The 22,014-nt window shown below is 38.7% G+C and overlaps 2 protein-coding genes across 2 annotated transcripts; both read right to left on the bottom strand.

Annotated features, from left to right (window-relative positions):
• Positions 1-3,442: 3,442 nt before the first annotated feature.
• LOC125221103 lies at positions 3,443-4,264 on the bottom strand. Its single transcript, XM_048123231.1, has one exon. It carries the CDS (start codon positions 4,262-4,264, stop codon positions 3,443-3,445), a length of 822 nt encoding a protein of 273 aa, XP_047979188.1.
• Positions 4,265-4,605: 341 nt separating this feature from the next.
• On the bottom strand, positions 4,606-5,793 carry LOC125221102 (zinc finger MYM-type protein 1-like). The gene has a single exon (XM_048123230.1). It carries the CDS (start codon positions 5,791-5,793, stop codon positions 4,606-4,608), a length of 1,188 nt encoding a protein of 395 aa, XP_047979187.1.
• Positions 5,794-22,014: the final 16,221 nt, after the last annotated feature.

The following is a 22,014-nucleotide window of genomic DNA, read 5'->3' as shown; positions in this document are numbered from 1 at the left end:
GTGGACAATATGAGTTTTAATGAAAAATAAATAAAACAAGAGAGAATTGAGAGAAAAAGTATATAAAGTAAAAGAAATAGGGAGAAAAGTAGATAAAGTAGGAGAGAGAGAAGAAAAAATGGAAAAAGCATGAACTAGAAATTTTTACTTTTAGAAATGAGACTATGTTTTGTGGACATTCCAAAATAATAAAATGAGATTATTTTCGTGGATAAAAGAAGTATTGAATCCTGTTTGTTCCTTCATATCATGTAATAAAAATAGTATACATCTTTATTGTATATCACATTTGAGTTTACTATAATGTTTTATTAATAAGTCTCGTATTCGAATAATTACTTCACATTTTCTTAATACCAATATCCAAATAACTCATTACTTCTTATTTCTTAAATCCAATATCAATCTCAAAGGAGATGATCAATGGCAAATGGAAGAGGTATTTTTTCTATACAACCATAGAATTCCATTAATTTGTCAAAAAAATATGAGTGTTGGGAAAGTGTGGCTTCAAAATATGAACTAGCCGTTGGAAGTGTGGCATGGTGTAGCTGCTCTGAGCGATCAGGGTTGTATGAGTAAATGGTTAGAGGAGTATAAATACCATCATTTCGATCATTTCAGCTGTAACAGGATGTAACAAATACACACACACTACAACTCAAAATTCAATCTGAGATGAGAGATGATCTTTGTGATTAAGAAGGAGCTGAGTTCTTGCTGTTGAGTAGACGTCGGGTTAGTTGATCTTCCGCGTTTTTGGTAGACGCAATTATATGTAGACGTGGTTAGATCGTTGATACACTTGGATTTTGCATTTGATAAAAGGATCGGTATTATAGGTTTTGTGTATTATGTACTGATAATTTCATTATACATAGAGCACCAATATATAGGACTTGGAAATCTCTACAAGGTAAACCTATTTTACATAATTACATTGATTTCATATATCCTAAACTTGGTAAGAAGATAATCACACATTAATCACAAATATTTCCTCCGGATTTGATGCAATCTTCGTCCAACACTCCCCCTCAAGTTAAGTGACGGGGTTTCCGATACTTAACTTGCACAATACTTCTCGAAACAGCTTCGAGTTCACGGCCTTTGTCAAGATGTCCGCCGGCTGATCTTCGGACTTGACATATGGTATTTCGACTATCCTTGCTTCAATATTCTCCTTTATGAAATGTCTGTCTACCCCCACATGTTTAGTTCGATCATGCTGAACTGGATTTTCGGAAATACTAATGGCTGCCTTGTTATCGCAAAATAACTTGCACGTATGAGATGAGCATAAGTCCAATTCCCTCATAAGTTTCTTAGCCACAGTAGTTCAGTCTACCCACTCTTAATTCCCCAAAATTCTACCTCCGCGCTTGAGAGTGCCACTACTTTCTGCTTCTTACTTCTCCATGTTACCAAATTTCCTCCAATGAAGGTAAAGTATCCTGCAGTGGACTTTCTATCATTTGGATTCCCAACCCAATCTGCATCAGTGAAACCATGTATTCCCAAGTGCCGATGCTTCTCAAACAGAATTCCATGATCGGTTGTTCCTTTTAGATATCGAACAATTCTTAGAACTGCCTCCCAGTGCTCCTCTTGAGGTGCATGCATAAATTGACTTACTATCCCCACAGCATAGACAATGTCTGGCCTAGTGTGAGATAAATAAATCAACTTCCCGACCAACCTCTGATATCTCGCTCTGTTTGTTTGCTGGTTTCGCCTTTTCCTTCATCTGCAACCCATGATTTTGGACTATTGGAGTGTCCGCAGGTTTGTAGTCTAGCATCCCAACTTCCGCCAAGAGGTCGAGTACATACTTCCTCTGATTTATGAAGATCCCTTTTCTTGACCTCAACACTTCTATCCCCAAGAAGTATTTAAGAGGTCCTAAATCTTTCATTTAAAACTCACTGAACAGGTTCTTCTTTAGCTCGGTCATTTCTTCCTCATCATCTCCAGTAATGACCATGCCCAAGAAGTATTTAAGAGGTCCTACATATATGATCAAACACGTGATTTTTCCATTTTTCTTCTTGATGAACAAGGTATGGTCTGAGTTGCTCTGTCTATATCCATATTTCTTCATTACTTCCATGAATCTCCCAAACCATGCCCTTGGAGACTGCTTCAGCCCGTACAATGTTCGTTTTAGTTGACACACTTCCCCATCTTGGAACTCGTCAGTAAATCCAGGTGGAGGTTCCATGTAGACTGGTTTCGGCAACTCTCCGTGTAGGAAGACATTAGTCACGTCGAACTGATGAAGGGCCCAATCCTTGTTGGCGGCGATAGAGAGAACAATACCCTCACAGTGTTGATCTTCGCGACAGGTGAGAAGGTCTCATCATAATCTACACCATAGGTATGGGTGTATCCCTTCGCCACCAGTCTGGCCTTGTATCTCTCTATTGTGCCATCCGGCCTTCGTTTTATTGTAAACACCCATCTGCACTCCACAGTTCAAACTCCTTCAGGCAACTTGCCTTTCACCGACGTACTATTCTTCATTTGTGCCTTCATTTCAGTGAACATAGCATCCCTCCAGTGCTTATGTTTCATTGCTTCCTCGACTGACCGTGGAATTTCTTCTTCTTCATACAATGCAGCCTCAAAAGCTCGTGCCATTTTAGCCAAGTTTCCTTGCACGAAGTTGGCCACTCCATAACGACTTTTCTTTCCAATCTTTTCTGGAGAGTACCTTTTTGGCGGAACTCCCCTCGTACTCCGATGGGGAAGAACATATCTCCCAGTGTCGCTATCAATGGTATTATCCTCATCTGCGGGATTTGTACTCATATGATGTGGAAACTGTATCGGGACAAGGTTCGGAGATTACCTGGGATATCGTCGGAGGAGAATCAAGGGAACGCGGATGAGATGATTCTTGTGGTGAGACCTGCTCGGCGGCAGTGACAACTAGTTCTGTTAGATCCTCAATCGAAGAGTTTGGAAGTGGCACAACCCAACTTAGATAGTCCACTGTACTATCTGGATCACTCTTCCCATGACTACTAAGGTGGGTATGGTAAAAGAATTCGGTTTTCAGGAAGTTGCAGTTGATGGTAGTAATGATTTTTTTGGTTTGAGGGTCAAAGCATCGGTATCCCTTTTGGTTCATCCCATACCCCACCAGTGGCAGATCCAAGATTTGTCATCTGGGGGTACGAGTCGTATGATAAATAATTACATAACACTTAAAAAAATAGAAAATAGCGGTAAAATAATATTTAAAATATTATTCAATTTTGAACTCATGTACTTTTAAATAAAATAAACCAAAAACTAGATATAACATCTAATTTATCTTTCTACGAGTCTTCATTTCTTCAAAGCGATGGGCTATATCATCATCGGAGACTTGTAGAAACATTTCTTTCTCAATGAAAGTCATAAAAAAATCATTAAAAGGTTGATCACCAATTCTATTTCACAACTTATTCTTCACAAACGTCATTCCAGAAAATACTCTCTCTACACTTGCAGTAGCAACCGGCAGAATCAAAATCAACTTGATAAGAAAAAAGACAAAGGGGTAAGCCACATCCCTCTGTGTTTCAACAAGCTTCATTGAAAGAGAACTAAGATCTTGCAAATTTTGAAAGTCATTATCTCTTCTCATATCCTCCAAGAATAAATCAAGTTGACAATCAAGAGACCTCAAATCAATGCTTGAAAAATCAGAAGGATAAAATGTTGCAAGTTTGAGTACACTTTCTTTGTCAAAAGAAGAGAAGCCATCTCTAGGATTGAAGCAAGCCATGCATCTGATCAACTCCATATTGACTTCATCAAATCGATTGTCAAATTCTTGAAGTAATAAATCAATTACCTCTATAAACACATCAATGCGAAAATGATAACGATAGGAAACTTGTTGAACAAAACTCTTTGATCTTCCATGAGGCACATAATAAGCTACCAAATCTGGAACAACAATGCCATGATTATTGCAAAATGAGATTACCTTGTCCAAGTGAATCTCCCATCCATCCTCCCTCATTTTATGTAGTTGACTTTTGGTTAAAGAGACAAGCCTCATAGCATTAATTATATCTTGATCCCTTCTTTGCAAAGCAAGACACAAATTGTTAGTGTACCCAAATATAGTAGTCATTAGTTGTGCCATAAAAACAAAGTCAAATGACTCCATTGAGTACAAAATGCCTTGAGCTTTGCACTTATCATCCGATTTAGAGCCATTCTTTCCAATAATCATAAGAACCTTAACAATTGTAGAAAATAGGTCCATGACATTCAAAAGAGTCCGGGCCTCTTCAAACCAAGTTCTTGATTTAACCCAGACCCTGTTTCAAGTTCGTCAATTTCCAAGGCTTGAGCAAGTTTTTGTGCTTGAATTTCACGAATCAATTCTCGTCTCTTGAAAGAAACTCCTACAACATTTAATAAATTTGCAATCGTATAAAAAAGCCAAGCACATTCATCGTTCTTTTTTACAATGGCTACAAGAGTCAGTTGAAGTTGGTGGGCGAAGCAGTGGACGTAGTAAGCACTTGGAGTATATTCCATAATCAAAGTCTTCAATCCATGTATTTCACCCTTCATGTTACTAGCCCCATTATATCCTTGTCCTCAAATCTTAGATGGACTCAATGAATGTTCAATAAACAATGATATGATTGCACTTCTAAGAGATAAAGCAGTGGTATCACCAACATGAGCAAGACCAATGAATCTTTCAACTACCTGTCCCGTTTTTCTTTGAACGTAGCGTAGGCAAAGAGATAATTGTTCCTTTTGGGACACATCACTTGATTCGTCAGCTAATATAGCAAAATAGTCAACACCAAGTTCGTCCACAATTCGCTTAGTTGTTTCTTTAGCACAACAATTGATAATATCCTTTTGAATAGTTGGAGATATCAATTGACAATTTCCAGGAGCATTTTCCAAAGTCACTTTTGAAACAACTTCATTATGTGTCCTTAACCATTTCAAAAGTTCAAGAAAATTTCCTCTGTTAAGGGATTCACTATTTTCTCTATGTCCACGAAAGCCCAAACCTTGCCGCAGTAGATAACGCAAACATGAAATTGAAGCCTTCAAGCGAATGTCATATTCTTTTATGGTCACCTCGGTGGCATTATCAAGAGAAACAAGAATAGAATTTTTTTTGCCATCTCTTAAGTTCACATATTTCTCATAAGCAAGATTGTGAGCACTTTTTATTCCACCAATATGCTTCGTAAATCTGTCCGGCTTATTCCATGACTTAAATCCTTTGTTCACAAATGCATCTCCCCCCGCAGTAAGTCCAACTTCATTCTTAAACAAGTAGCAAACAAAACAAAATGCAACATCTTCTGTTGTGCTATATTCAAGCCAATCCCATGTATCGAACCAATAAGGCATAAATCGACGTCCTCCAATTTTTTTTCTAGGAAAGTTGTGAGATCTTGGTTGACAAGGCTTTTTAAGAATGTATGCTCTCCTAACTGCATCTCGCTCATTTGGAGGATATGTCATTATACTATCTCTTTTTGCAGGATCATGATTAAGTTTTTCAACATCGTAAATCAATTCTTTTTCCTCTAATGGGACACTTCGAGTCGGAGATACACTAGCATTTGAAGGAGTCACGGTAACATTTGAAAGAGTCGGAGACACACTAACATTTGAAGGAGTCATAGTAACATTGGGAGGAGCCAGAGACGCATTAGCATTTGAAGGAGACGTATTATCATTTGGAGCCGAAGAACTTGAACTATCATGAGATTTCATCCTTTTGAACATATTTCGAAGATCAGATTGTTTCTTCATTCTTTTTAATTCTACTTTCTGCAAAAATATTAAAAATATACAAACTTATATACTTTTACTAATAAAACAACAAAATCGTAACATATTAATTCTAAATAATGATAAATATGAAAATAAAATATATTAAAAAGTTAAAAAGCAATTCTCGAAAGTGATGAATTGGATAACTCAAACTATATAAAAGTATAAAACTCATTCTTTCACAATTTCCGACTACCAAGTCTACGGCTACACCTACAACTAAAATGGTAAATTAAACAAACATTAAAATAAAGTTTTAACATTGCAGTCTGCAGAATAGCAGATTACTAGATGTCTAGATTAGCAGCACTTGAGTAAAGCTTTTAATACTCATATAAAATTAGAAATCGAAGAAACAAACCTTGGAGGCTCTGCTCTGAGGCTGGATGGCTAAATTGAATATTCTGCAGTTGACGCCTTGACGGAGCGCTGCTCCTGCAGGATGGGAAGGGAATGTGGAGGAATGAGGATTGCTGGACTACAGAAGGAGGTTTTTATAGATTTTGATTAGAAGGAGGTTTTTATAGATTTTGATTAGGGTTTAATCTTTTAATTTAAACTTCATCCCAAATCTTATATTCTGATTTATTTCCTTATATTTAGATGAATCTTCCTTCAATATTCATAGCTATCTTTTGTAAATTTTTGTAAAATACCTTACTAATAAATTATATGTATAATACTAGTAATAAAAAAAAAAATTGGGGGTACCACCGTCCCCCCTTGTCCTGAATTCCCTCCGCCACTGTACCCAATGAAGACACATTTGGTTGCACAAGGTGATAGTTTGGTTCTCTCGTGTTTTAGAATATGGACATAGACTGTGCAGCCGAAGACTTTGGGTGGAAGATTTAGGTGTTGTGGGATTTTGGTCATTTTGGATAGGATATCGAGTGGGGTTTTCTTGTTAAGGACTTTTGTAGGAAGTCGGTTCATGAAGTAGACAGATGTGGTTATGGCTTCGGCCAGAAATGTTTGGGTACTTTGGACTCGATCATTAGGGCCCGGGTTATCTCTAGAATTGTTCTGTTTTTCCTCTCAGCTACCCCATTTTGTTCCGGTGTATAGGCACATGATGTTTGGTGGATCATACCATTTTCCTTACAAAATTGGGTCATAGAACTACTAACAAACTCCCTCCCATTATCTGACCGAAGAGTTTTGATGGTTGTATGAAATTGGGTTTGGATCATTTTAAAAAACACGATGAATTTTTCCACAACTTTAGATTTATGTTTAAGAAAGTAGATCCAAGTCATTCTAGTACAACCATCCACAAATATCACAAAATATCGGAAACTACCCCCAACAGTTGGTGCAGAACCCCACACATCACCATGTATTAAGGAAAAAATGGAATTCATACGTGTATTTGTAAGTTTAAATGACTGTCTGTCGCTCTTGGCCAAAACACATGTCTCACATGAAAAATCAGCAGGAATGGGAATGTTTGGAAAAAGAAGTTTAAAATAACCAGGAGAAGGGTGTCCTAGTCGATGGTGCCACAGCCAAATTTCTTGTTTCGTGGATCCGTGAGCCAGCATCGCACTGCCATGTTGAGCTATCTCGTCCACATAGTAAAGTCCTTGCTTCTTAGTGCCACCCAAGAATCCTCCTCGTCTGAATATCCTGTAATATGCAAAAAGTGGGATGCATTAGAAGTGTGCAGTTCAAGTCTCTAGTCACATGACTTATAGACATCAGCCTTTGAGAGAGGGTAGGAACATGCAAACAATTGGATAAACGGAGAGTAGGAGATATATCAATAGTTCCCACTCCCACAATAGTAATTAATTACCCATTTGCTGATATATGTGTTAGAAATCTCATCATAGCTACTGAAATCATTCCTGTCTGGAGTCATAGTATCTGTGGCTCCACAATCGAAAATCCAACCCCTATTGCCAGTTCTATCATCATTATAAACATGAAATGCAGAGGAAATATTTTTTAAGGGTGCAAAGGGGTTATATGACACAAAACTGCAAGTATTTGGGGTTTTCTGAGCAATTTTTATAAGATGGTGCCGTTTCTGATAAATAAAAGAGTCTGGGGGTCTAACTTTAATTTGATGGGGTTTCTTTTGTAATATCACTAAATCATGGGGATGCAATTTAAATGAATTAAGTGTAAGGGTTTGGTTTAAAACCAAACCCTATACCTCCAACATCAGCGCCGCTCTTCGCCATCCCATACTCCTCCGCTTTCTCGGCAAAATTGCCGCCCCCCTGCACGCCGCCACCACCGGTAGAATCATGTAATCCCGGTGGTTTTCCTTGTCCGGTCGTGATTACCCTATTTCTGACAGCATTCTATCTCGGCTGCCCCCTTTCGTCCACTCCGACGGCAAGCTTTGCTTGGGCTCTTATTTTCTGTTTCTCCTCCCACCATTCCGGGTATCCAATTAGAAGGAAGCATTCATCTTGGGTATGTCTCGGTTTTCCACTGTGGGAACATATCAATTTCGATTTATCTGGCTTGTTTCCCGGCCAGTAGGTGGATGCGGCGGGTCTTGGTGGTCCTCCTCGGTGCGGTGGGCGCTGGCTTTGGGCAGCGAGACCATAGCCGATCCCCCCAGATGACGAATCGACGCCTCCTCCGTCGGCTTCCACGGCTGGTGTAGAAGATGTGTTGATGCTTCTTCGTGTAGCCTCCGTCTTCACCCAGCCGTAAGCTGCTTCAATCGAGGGGATTGGATCGTCTTTCATGATCTCTCGCCTAATCGAATCGTATTCTTGATTCAATCCCATCAAGAAATTGATCATGCGTTTTCCGTTTGAATGTTCCGGAATTGATCGACGCCCTTGTCACAGCACGTGATCGGCTGCTTCTGGCAGCGGCCAATGTTAATCCATAGTGCATTAATCCTTTGGTAGTAAGTCTCTAGATCGAGATTTCCTTGCTTGATATTGATTGCTTTCTCTTCCAGATTGTAGATGAGATACGGATCTGCCCTGCTTTCGTAAGTCACCGCAAGACTGTCCCACAATGCTTCGAAGTTTTGTGGTGCGCGAAATCGGCGATAATATCATCCTCTATATTATCGATGATCCATGAGAAGACAACGAGGTTGTCTTCCTCCCAGTCATCATATCCCCTGCTCCCGGGTTCAGGAGGTTCATTCCTGATATATGAATAGGCCCCTCGGCCTCCTATTTTGACTTTCATCAATCTCGACCAGATCGGGTAGTTCTTTCCGTTCAGCTTGAACGCCACCGTGACATTCTTGATGTTCCTTAGTTTTGTGGATGTTTTCAGATCGCTTTTTGATGTAGGGTTTGATTTCTGTGGCTGGTTTTGGCTGTAAAGGATCGAGAATTTGGTATATTCGCTATGATGATCTTGTTCTGAGCCAGAATCATTCCTGCTATGAAGCCATGATAAAAGGATTGGTAATATAGGTTTTGTGTATTATTCACTGATAATTTCATTATACATGGAGCACCAATATATAGGACTTGGAAATCTCTACAAGGTAAACCTATTTTACATAATTACATTGATTTCATATTTCTTAAACTTGGTAAGAAGATAATCACACATTAATCACAAATATTTCCTCCGGATTTGATGCAATCTTCGTCCAACAACATTATTTTAAGGCCTTTATTTGGTCCTCTTTAAGTGTCAAAGTTGCAGTTTATGTCCATTATTTATACATTTTATCAACTTTGGTATTTTTACGTGTTTTATGATAAATGCGCAAAATAGAGCCTAAAAAGATAGTAAAAGTCAAAGTCTGAAGTCTGGAGCATTCGAGCTAGTCGCTGGACTGCTGCCAGTGGCCGGCTGGCCACTGAAGCCCATCGATCGTTGAAGCTGCAACGTTCCATCTCGGAAATAGTGCCTGAAAAGAGGAACACGTCCAACGACCACTGGACTGGACTGTGCACAGTGACTGCCGAAAGTTGCACCGAAAGAGTTAGAAGATTCCTAGCGGCCCGCAGGATATCTGGCAACGGGCCGCTGGAATTGGGCGGCGTAATATTTTACTTAACAACTGGATTAGAAGATTTACCATATCATCATACACGACTTGAAGGCTATAAACACCCTCAAAGCTTCATCAAAGGAATCTTTTGATGCATTCAACACAAGAGATAAAAATATTTAGAGTTCATGTCCATTGTTCATCATCTTTCCACCATACTTGGAGTTTGAAGCTTGGATTGAAGAGAAGATCAATACTACAAGATCATCCTTTGTGTTTTATCTTATTAGTTTTTATATTTTCTATGTTTTCCCTATAAACTACTCTTTCAAGTGAAATATTCTATGATGATTTCTTGGCTTGCAAAATAATCGAGAGAGGATCTGCATGTTAGAATAACGTAGTTAACACTACAATTAATTCTCTTTAAAAAGGTGGTTTTAATTGAGAGTGAGGACCTCTTGAGAGTTTAATTGAACCTTTTGGAGTTGCTAATCTAAAATTGATGACCTTAGTGTGTAATCTACTTTGTGCTGCATGGGCAATACTTATGTGACTCGTTCGAGTTAAGCATGAACTATGCTAGGGTGTTGTAGTTGCAATTTATATATATTGAAAGCACATCCTTGGAATTTCCTTGTCTCTATCTGTTTTACCCTTGTATTTAATCTGTAAATGCCATACTTGCTTCTTTTAATTGTTTTATTTACTGTTTTTCTTGGTTCAAACCAATCCCAGAACTGTGTCTCCAATAGTAGAAGAAGTCTAGTATTAGATAGACAGTCTGTGATAGTGTTCCTTATTTTCAATATCTGGTAGTAACCTTTAGCTATAATAGATCTATTCTATATACTTGTATGTATTTTAGTGCTAATACATTGTATATCAACCATAAAGCTTGTATGTTTGTAATCGGTGGCACATTTTGCTAAGGCATCAATAAGAAATTGCTAGAGTTTACCTGTGGATGTAGGCTCACAACCGATCCACGTATTTGATCGCGTTCTTGGTTATTGTTTAATTCCATTCATTTGATTTGTTTATGCTTTAGATTCAACTCGATATTACAAATCGGCGCTATATGTGGAAAGCAAGAATTTGAATTGATCGAAATGATTATGACTCGGTTTGAAATGGAAAAATTCACTGAAAAAAATAAAATGATTTTGGATTATGCAGGATCAAAATGCAAGCGATCTTGATACAACAAGGACTGTGGGAGACACTGAAGTATGAGGTCGGGGGTAAACCTAAGTTGATAATAAATAATAAAGATGTCATAGTGCTTTGGATATAGGTAATAGGATGGCCGAGAAAATGGGTAGAAAAGAAAAGAAGAGAAAAGTTGTCAAAAAATTATGTAACCTGACCTAAGTAGAAAAAAAGAGAGAAAAAGAAAGAATTATTAGGTTAAAAAATATACAACTGACCTAGGAAAAACAGAAAAAAAAGAAAGAAAAGAGAATAAGGTCAAAATGGCCAGTTACCCTCTGATCTGTACAAGGTCGGAGCTAAACTAAAGAAGGTTTTTTTTTTTTGTTATCAAAAAACACCCATGTTGGGCGGGAGGTTTAGGCAGACCCCCAACCTGTGAATAAATTCAAAATGTAACGTTCCCCGACCCTAGCCCAAAAGTGACTAGGATCGAAAACAAGAACATGAAGAGAAACAAACTGAAGTTCCCACATATCGGGATCCTTCCTGCTATCAAAAACTAAACTAGGAACCAAATGAACAAAAGGAAGAAATAAACTAAGTAGAACAATCATAAAGTCAAAATCAATCCACATCTCTGCGTCGGAAACGGAAGTTAGGATACCCCAGCTGGTCCATCCTAACAAGCGCCTTCAGGTATCTAGGCACAGAGACTGAATCATAATATGTCATAGTAGGGGTACCTGTAAGAAAATCGGCAGCACAGTTTCCTTCTCTGTAGATGTGCGAGAATCGAACCTGCCGCTGAGAAGTCATTCTATGGATCAAAGCCATATGATGCCTAAAATTCGCAGAACCAGGCTATCCAGATGACAGTAATGTAACCAGAGCTGATGAGTCAAGATCTATCCAAATATGTGTAGAGAGATCCATGGCCATATCCAAACCTCGAATAAGAGCCATAAGCTCCGCCTCAAAGCTCGAAGATGCATCCACCGGAGAACAGAAGGCCCGCAGAAGACCTCCATCCGAACCACGAACCAATCCTCCCTCTCCCGCCTCCAATGTCACTGAAGAGAAGGCACCGTCTGTATTCAGCTTCACCCAAGGGGCATCGGGAGGATGCCAAAGGACCATGAGTGATTGCAGAACACGCTGTCTGGGAGAAGAAGGCATGAAATTCACGGACGCCGAGCAGGTTTTCACAAAATGTCTTTGATCTTGCATGTTTCTTTTTAGTACATATATTCTAAACTTAGAGCCCTTAGGAACCTACATGTATATGCACCAACCCCCAGACCCTATTACAACCAAATAATAGACCCTTAGGAGCTATTTGATGTGAACTGAACTTGAAACATTTGTGGTCTATCATGGATGAGAGAAAGATCCTAATATGTCTGGCGAGGAATGAGTTACGAGTGAATCTAGCTTTTAGTTAATAACAGTGGCTATCTCGACAAGTTGATAAATCGACCAAGTTAAATAGGGGTGGTGAAAATCAGAAGGTTGTTTAAACAACCTGATTGAAACTTGAACTTGAACATTAAGAGTGTTTTGAGTCTTTTTATTTTTAGTCTAAGAGTTGGTTGGAGGAAAGTATAGGAAGCATGCAATTGAATCAGCTTTATCTTTCTATTCATTGATTTGTTTTTCCATACTCGTGGAAAAGTATATGTTAATTGTGGGTCGTTTGATAAGGCGTGTTTTATGAATTGGTTTCTGGTTAGTTGAATAGTGCTTCAACAACATGAGTTGCTTAGTGTGCACAAAGGGGTGGAATCACGTGCAAGGAATGTTGATAGAGCATCAAGTAAAAGTGGAGGAAACGAGTGTCAAACTGGTGAGAATAATGCACTGTGAAGTTGGAGTGCAAGAAGGCGAAGTAGGCTTCTATAAGGAATCCCTTTTGAGGACACAAATGTTAATACATGAAGGAAATATCTCTATGAGTTAAAGCCAAGCCACCCTATAAATAGAAGAACTTACCACAAAGATAGGAGATGTAGTTCCACCTAGTTCACACTCCAAACTTGAAGTCTTTGACCTCCATCACTGGAGGAGGGGGAACACTGCACCTGTTTAGCAGTGTTCCCCCTCCATCAGCTAGTTTAGCAGTCTTACTGATCTTAGGAGCGAGAAACAATTTTTTACATTTCGGTTTTGCATTTACGTTTTTGTTTCGAAGTATTTTAATTGTTTGATCATTTGAATATTTCTAGCTTAATATCTGTTGGGGTTACCGCAACAGAAGACACAGAAAACAAAAAGGTCCTTACGGAACTATTTAGGTGATGTCGTATTCAATTCCAATTTCATGATATTATTCTATATCTATAGATAAAACACATCAAAACACACATAAACATGCTTATTTGATGTAGATCTGATTGTTACCTTTTTTCCATTGAAAGCTTGACGTTGCTTGCTGACCATGAATCTTCCATTCTATTCTCACGTCCTTGATTATTCATCCGTGTGGCGGATTTTGAAGAATCAATAGAAGTTTGATGAGATCTAGGAAGAAAAATACACAAAATAATCTATCTCGATTCAATTCTATGAATTAGAATGAACAAGACGAGATCAAGACAAAACCCTAGATCTCCCTATTTGATGGCTGGAAAATGGAGGCAAAAGGAGAGAGAGGGGGGCCAATTTGTCGGCGGCTAGGGTTAGGGTTTTTGGAGTTGTGAATTGTGTAGTCTAGATTTTCCCATCTCTTCTCACTATTTATAAGTTGGACTAGGTTTGGGCTAGAGTGTGGACCTATGGAGTGAATTAGATTGTGGACTCACTCATTAGATAAAATTCTAATTAAATCAATTAACCCATGATATAATATATTATCCAATGGAATATTATTTTGTTTCACTAAAGTAAAATATTGGAATCCCATCTAAATCACCAAATTAAGAATAACTTGGGTTCCATTTTATTTTAGGGCTTTTGGCTTTTTAAACCAAAACCTTTCCCCGAATTCTGGTTTTTCCCATGAACTATGAGATTTGTTTTTTAAACCACGAACTTTCATTTCGCTTAGGGTTTTCCCCCGGCGGGTACACGATGAAACCCGGGTTGTTTACATGTCAATTTTAATCTCATTTGTCAATAAATTGATTACTTGGATCCTATTTGGCACAATAATACATACAATCACAATTATTACATAACAAATGACAACTTTTGAATAAACAAAACACAACTTTAACATTTTGAATTATGCTATTCGGGTTGGAAATGTGCTATTCGGGTCGGGTTGGGAAAATCCTAACGAAATGAAAGTTCGTGGTTTTAAAAACAAATCTTATAGTTCTTGGGAAAAACCAGAATTCGGGGAAAGGTTTTGGTTTAAAAAGCCAAAACCCCTTTATTTTATAATATTTCTCGCGTTTAAGATTATCTTAATCCATTACTTTAATTCTTTGTCTGCTATGTGCTTTGAATTAAATTAATTCTCCAAAGAGTTTTTCTAGTTTGAAACTTTATTCATTATTCATACAACTGCACAGTTTGCTGCATAATAAATTCCTTTTTTTCAAACACCTCTCGGGGATTAATCATACCACAGTGGGCATGCGAATTCTATGAAATAATAATATTTTCATGTTATTCAATTACTACCACCCAAGAAATCATGATTGAGTTGAGAAAAACTCTCACATATTGATAAATTAAAGTGACGTCTGATTAAATAAACAATATCAATATTATTAGCATAGACTAAGAAATACTAAATTTTCTGAAATATATTCTTTCAGTAGATAACAATAAATAATATATTTCGTGTTGATCCTTTCAGTGCTTTACCACACTAGTGTTATGATAAACTCGTAGTTTAGCAAGTGTTTTGGATCTTCAAAGTGTATATTTCAATGTTTTGTAGCACACTACTTTAGTTTTCATCCATTATCCCCTATTTTAGTGTTTTGATAAGTTTGTTGAATTTTTGTAGTCATAACAGGTGGAAACGTACGAAAACGGCACCCAAGAGCCTCAGGTTGGGCATTTCACTGCAAGAGGCCGGGCGTTTTGGCCTTCAACCCGGGCGTATCCACTGGACCCGTGCATTTTTTTATTGAAAAATCGCCCGGGTCGGGCCTTTAGAGCGAGATCGTGATACGAGAAAACACCCGGGTTGGGCGTTTTGTCACTTAAAATCACCCGACCAGACGATTTGCTTATTCGTTGCTTTTGTTCTATTTTTCGCCCCGAGTATAAATAGGACCTAGGGTTCGACTTCAGTACACATTCCACACGCCCCAGAAGTAGTTTTAACGTTTTGAGAGCAGATTGAAGAGACAGGGTGTCAAAATCATCAACAAGATTGAAGACGAAGACGATTTGCCATTCAATCCACCCTTGGGAGTATTTTCATTAGTTTTCCTATGTCGAATTCATCTTATCTGGATTCTTCTTGTGAATTTGAATTTAATATGAGTAGCTAAATATTTTGTAGAGTTTTGGTGAAGACTACAATGAACGCTTTTGATTAATTTAAGGACTTTTTATTACCTATGCTCTTGTCATTTCTTTGTTTCATTGTTGAGCTTTTTCAATTCAATTGCTTAGCTACCAATTGAGTTTGTCGACCTAGTTTTGAGTAATCGAGAGATACCTAATTAGGACTGATAAAGAATGAACAACACCTAAATAGTTTGCATTCGAGAGAAGGAATTCTAGAGTGAGGGCTTGAGCCTTTTGTTTTAAGGAGTTAATTGTGAAGTATTTTGAAGGAGACTTCAATATTAATGGTTAATCAACGGGTTGAGTGCACTCGAGAGGGGGCTTAGCCTAGACTAGTGGCTTTCCTAGTAATTCTAGAGACTTCAATTGGGTAATCGAAGTTGTTGAATTGTTCGCATTATGTTAGTTGTAGTTGGATCCAAGGCTCTACCTTGTTCTATTATTTGAAACTTATCTTTTGTTGTGTGCTTTTAGTTTGTCTATGTTTAATAGTTTTCTAAAATCAAACCAACCTCTCTGGATTATCTAGATAGTGGTTAAAGTCGGTTCATGGTACTTGAGTTTACACAATTTGTCTCTGTGGGATACGATACTCTTACTTGTTTTATGCTACACTAGCCCCGTACACTGTCGGTATTTCTCGTGTTAAAAATAATTCGAGTCAAATTTTTAGCGTCGTTGCTGGGGAGTTGGGTATCTCGTGGATATTTGTTTGGTTTATTGTTGAACGGATCTAATACTTCCAATTTCTAGGTACCACTTGCGCATCATGGTTCTCAGTCCCAGCGGTGTCACCCTCACTTCCGCACAAAATAATAAGTGGAGCATTCTTGCCAAACTGCCTTACCAAGTGGCTAGACTCCCGTGCCCGTTTACTGTCAGCCCGGGATCGAGCAACGCTTCCGGGAGTTGTGTAAAGTCGGAAAACTTTCGGGTTTGTTGTTTGCACAGGGCCATCCTTCATATCAGCGGCTCACCCTCGAATTCTTATCTACATTGACGGTAAACAAGACTAGGCAGGCGATCGTGTCTATCACCTTTCAGCTGAAGAATACAAGATATGATATGCCGATAGCGCAGTTCAATGAAATATTCGGGTTCACGGGGGTGGTGACCAAGATGTCGTATGAGTTCAATTTTTCCATTTCAGTCTGTTCCACATAGTTTGTCCCATTTCACTTTTTACCATTTTTTGTAGTGGACCCCATATTCCATTAACTTATTCATAATCACATTTTATTATAAAATTAATATATAAAAGTAGGATCCACATTCCACTAATTTTTTCAATCATTTTTCATTACATTCCTTAAAACTCGTGTCCGGTCAAAGCGAGACAAACTACCTGGGACGGAGAGAGTATTAAGAAGATTTGGAGAATAAGATAACCTCAATTACTATTAAAATTTTTCTTTTGTATGTAATAATATGTGTATTAATTTCTTGTATTTATAATTTAAAACTAGATTATGTTCCCATATAATTTAGTATTAAAATAGTTTATTAAATTTTACTATATTTCTATAATTCTTATTTATTTATATTAATATAATATAAGGGATGTATTCAAATCCTTTTCATATCTTTTGTCCTTTTTCCTTCTTAATCCTAGCCCCACGATTTTGTCATCTGACGGTTATATTAATGCCACATGTCATTTAATAATGCACATTTTCATTCTAATAATGCACAGCGGCTAATAATGCAACATTATAGACTAATAATGCACATTTTCATTCTAATAATGCACAACGGCTAATAATGCAACATTATAGACTAATAATGCATTGATCACAACCATCCAATTCAAGGATCCAAGGGCTGAGATTAAGAAGGAAATAGGACACTAAGGGTGCAAAGGAGCCTAACGCATATATATTTATAATTTATTACTAGTATATATAAATTCATATTTTCGTAATTTATTTTACTATATCCTTATAATTCATATATATGTTGTATTAATATAAAAATGTAGTACTACATACACTTGATCTATAAATTGATAATATTGAATCCGTGTGCAATCTTTTCCGCAGATAACATGAATGTAACGTTACACTATCGTTAATTTTCAGCCCCGACTTCATCAATTTCCTGGTTCCGTCACTGAGTGGGGATTCGGTCGGTTCAGTTCATTAGGGGTGGGGATTCGGTCGGTTCAGTTCCGACCGAACCGATTAGTCGGTTAACCGACTCCCTTTTTTTCAAAATCCAGAACCGAAACAGAACCCTTTGTCGGTTCGGTTCCTCAAGGAACCGATCCGTTCGGACCGACAGGGTCTTCGGTTCCACCGAAGGAACCGAAATCAAGTGAAAGAGCAGCGGCTTGTCGGAGAGAGCAACTGCGGCTGCGTGGAGAGTGCATCGCCTTGTCGAGAGAGCAGCATCATCGCCGGCGTGGGGGAGACTTGTCACGACCACAACTCCCTAGTGCTAGTGAGCGTAGCTATTTCGCGACTAAACAATTCTCGATAATCAAGGGACAACATAAAAAGGATGAAATCACTTAAGTCAATAGTATCAAAGGCATATGGGTACATAGTCAAAACGTGTTCAGAGTATCAAGACTAAGTTCATAGCTTTCTAGCACGTAACTCTAGATTGCAGCGGAAGAGTCCAAGACAAAATAGCACGTATGAAGACATGCTACTTTGGGCTACCTAACTACTTATTTAAAATTCTTGTCCCAACACCTTCGCCTGCTCGTCCACGTTCAACCTGCACATTTGAAAATAACATGCAGGGCTGAGTATTTGATATACTCAGTGGGCACATTGCCAAAAATAGTTCTATCTTTAATTGTCAAAGCCACAGTTGAGTGATCACGGGGTTTTACTTAAAAGACCCGAGTCACTAAATACTTTTCTTTTCATGAAGATTTGATTGCGCAATCACGTAACATAGATATACCATATCTGAACCTTGTGTGAACCGGGAATGTGGCCACATTCCACGACGGTCACCTGGACCGGCCAACTCCTTTGTTAGCTCACGATCCCCTTATGTGTACACTAGTCCGAGTAGGGTTTGCGGCCCTACTGGGACCCGAATTCGATTTAACTTAAATTGGCATAGCCAAGCAGATAGGTAATCATAAAACAAAACATGGCATGACAACATACTTGAGCAAAAATTCACATTTTCATACTGAAATCACGTTTTGAAAGAATGCCCACCTCAAAGCAAAATCTCTATCCGTAAGTTCTTTAACTTGGCCTTAGACGACGTGTGGAGACGTCCCTTTAGGAAATAACATACATATACTTAATTAGATTTTGAGATATCCATTAAACGTAAACATGAATGCATCCTAAGTGCGTGATCGTTTTATTCTTCTCTAAATTTTCTAGAAGAGTTCTAGATTTCTTGAATATTAATTAAATCAGTAGATTTTAGGGCACAACTATGTGGAATTAGAGGTTTTGAAAAAAAAAAATTATGTGTTCCGGAATGAGCTTGGTATTTGGGGCTAAAGTGTTGATTCTTTAATTATTGAAGCTTCACTGTTGTGAGGGTTCCCAAGGCCACGATTCTATGTTCTTGAGCCAAAATAGGGCCGCGAGGGTGTGCTAGTGTTTTACCTTGACTTGGGGGAATCCCTTTATGATTGTGGCTGATCCTAAGCTTCGTTACTCCTTGCTCCTCATGCTAGCCCCCCATATTTGTGGTGAAGTTGGGATCGAGATGGTGTTGTTGTTCTATGCTCATCCTCTTGAAGTCGGTGCCTTGGTAAAAACAGTTCTTAAAACCTCGCTCCTTCCTCTAAACCCTTCAGGGGAAAAAGTTTGAAAGTGTAGGAGGTGTTCAAAGGTGGTGTGGAGGATTTTATAGGCAGAATGTGTACTGGTAGCCTTAATTGGGGCTGTTGAAATTTTTTGTTATTTTCCTGCAGCAAATCCCCCTTACTTTGATTTTTATAATTTAAAGATTTGGTGGTATACTAAGGAGGTGGACTATGCATTTATGTTATTTGTAGTATAGGTATTTGGCTGTTTTCTTCATCTTGTTCTCATATGGCCACCTAGTGACCGGTACATAAACATTTCAGGTGCTGCCATATGGTGTGGAGGTTTTTCAAAATTTGACTTGCCCCTTTGGTGAATTTTTGGTCTCCTATTGTCAAAGAAGGGTTGTTTTTTTCTTTAAAAGTATTTCCCTTTAAATTTTCCCCTTGTTTCTTAGCAATTAACACTTTTTTTATCTTGCGGGTTTGGGTGGGGACTTGGGCTCCCCAGCTGTTGTCCTCGGGCTTCGCCCGGGCCCAATGGGCTGATTGGATAGGGTCGCGGTGGGTCGATTTGGGCTGGGAAAAAAAGGGCCCAAAAATGCAAGCAATACAAAATAGTTTTTTGCTCTAGGCCATACTTGTGTATTTTGTAATATCACCCTTTAAATTTCCCTTTTTCTTAAACTAAAACCCCACATACATTTAATCTTTAAGTGGAAATGTAGTTTGGGGCTTATTAAAACGTTTTTAGTCGTGAATGATCTCTGTATTCGTTCTCGACATTTGCAAATTTTCATATTTTCTTAAATTGCTTTAGTTGTTTACTTTCATTTAAAGTTTTGTTTCCGGAACTATAAACACTAAGCATCAAAAAGTAATGAGTTCTTATTTAAAAAAAGAAGCAATAGAGTGAAGATTCTTTAGTTCGACATTAAACATCAACGAAAAGGATAATGAAAGGGGTATTACCCCCTCCTTAACAAAAATTTGCCCCGAAATTTTGCTTATGTTATTCAAAAACTCAGTATTTTTTTCTTCATCTTGCTTCCAATTCCCGTGCTTCCGTGACCATGATGCTTCCATAGAACCCCCTTTTAAATAAATTTATTCCTCAATTCTTTGATTTTATAAAAGTTTCCCCCGGCTTTCTTCTAGTTTAATTTTGGGTTAAAAACCATTTTTTTTTGGGGACTAGTGTTTGGGTCGAACACTTTTTCCCTCTTGACATGAAAAACATTGTGACTTTCCCCAAAACCGGGGGACGAATCATACCCCCTGCCCGCTTTTAATTTCAGGGGCCCGATGAAACGGCTTACTTTGCCACGCCAAATCTCGTAACCCTTTTTGGGGGGGGATACCTGGGAAACACTTTTCCCCCCGGAAAAACGTCGGTTGGCGAGCATTTCGTGATTTTTACCTATCTTGAGTTTCCCTTGTTTTCCAGGACCCGACGATTGATCTCTTATCACCCCACGGAATCGCCCCGGGCATCTTTCTCCCCGATACATTTCTTTCCATACAATGTTTCATATGGGGCCATGTTTATAGTTGCCCTTCGTAAGAAACTTTATAATGGTAGTACTTGTTCCGGTTCCCCCCGGTGACCTCCTTTCCATATCTTCAAAGTCGGATCTTCTTTGGCCCACCGCTTGGATGGGAAAGGAATTAATCTAGTCCCCAACTCTTGTTGCGCACCCAAAATCAAAATAAATTTTAAATCAGGTCCGATGTGATTTTCCGGTATTTCATGAAAGCGTATGATCTCTTGTACATAGATCGAGAATTTCCGCCCGGAAGAAATCGAATCGGTATAAAGTGAGCATTTTGGTAGGATCTATGATCACCCAAATAGAAAGGCCTGTTGGCTTTAAATCGTCAGAAATCTTCGCAATGTGCTCCCTTTCCACTAATTTCTGGGGTTGCTTTTCCTAGGGTCGTTGATGTAAGTCTTCACTTGTTGACATCTGGCATCTTTCTAAAAAGGGCGCTATGCTCCCTTCTGCCTCCCACCAAATGTTTCTTTATGTCTTGATACTTTTTTGTGCCCCTTTGGGTGAGCGGTAAGGTGTTTATGCGTTTACTCATGATCTCATTTCGAGTGCCTCGTCGGGGCCCACAAATTTTCCCTCAAAAGTGATGGGTTATCCGCCCCCCTCGGGTAACTCTCCTTTTCCCCGTCCCTACAAGATAAATCTTCTAATGCTTCTCACTCCTTTGAGCCCCAATTTCCCCAAATTTTGTTCAATCACAAAGTGGCAATCCTATCCCCCGTCTCGCGCTCTCCTCTTCCCGTAAACTTAGCAAACTGCGTATAAGTCCTATTCGTGTGAGGAAAGTGGCCACTTGGGGGGTGCCCTTTCTGGGGATCTGCCCAAAAATTCACTTGCCGGGGGTAATTTATACCCTCTAACCTTGATTAATTTGAGCCATCTGCGTTGTCTTGTTCAAATTCTTCCTCGAAATTTAAGGCTCTTGTGGTCGTGAAGATCTCACTCGCACTTGTGGGGGATGTCTCCAAAACTTAAAGGAGTACCCCGCTAGTTCAGATCATGAGTAGGGGAGTTTAACTGTGCGGCCTCAATTGGCGTGATGCATTCAAACACCTTGCCATTCGCTCGCATATGAGTTCGATCTTTGATGCACCTTTTTACCAACTAACTTTTTTCTTGGTCGGCACGCTGGGGTGCGGGGTCAAATTTCCTTTTTAAATTTTTAAGTTTTCCCTTTTTCAAAAACATTAGCTCCTTTCTTGAGCTATTGGTCATGGGTCTTTTATTTTTGAAAATGCTTATAAACCCGGAATATCCCATTAAACCTAAAAAACTTGAACTCATTAGGTGTTGGGGTTTTCAACGTTGATCTTCCCCCTTTGGGGGCCCTGGGTCCTTCCCATTACTAGTCCCGGGGGTTTACCTCG

Source organism: Salvia hispanica, chromosome 4, assembly GCF_023119035.1.
Source record: "Salvia hispanica cultivar TCC Black 2014 chromosome 4, UniMelb_Shisp_WGS_1.0, whole genome shotgun sequence".
NCBI lineage: Eukaryota > Viridiplantae > Streptophyta > Magnoliopsida > Lamiales > Lamiaceae > Salvia > Salvia hispanica.
The sequence above is the reverse complement of the archived record's forward strand: the minus strand, read 5'-3'. Positions and strand labels throughout refer to the sequence as shown.

Coding starts and splice junctions, on each gene's coding strand:
- LOC125221102 (XM_048123230.1), bottom strand. CDS start 5,793: ATGAAGAAACAATCTGATCTTCGAAATATGTTCAAAAGGATGAAATCT.
- LOC125221103 (XM_048123231.1), bottom strand. CDS start 4,264: ATGGACCTATTTTCTACAATTGTTAAGGTTCTTATGATTATTGGAAAG.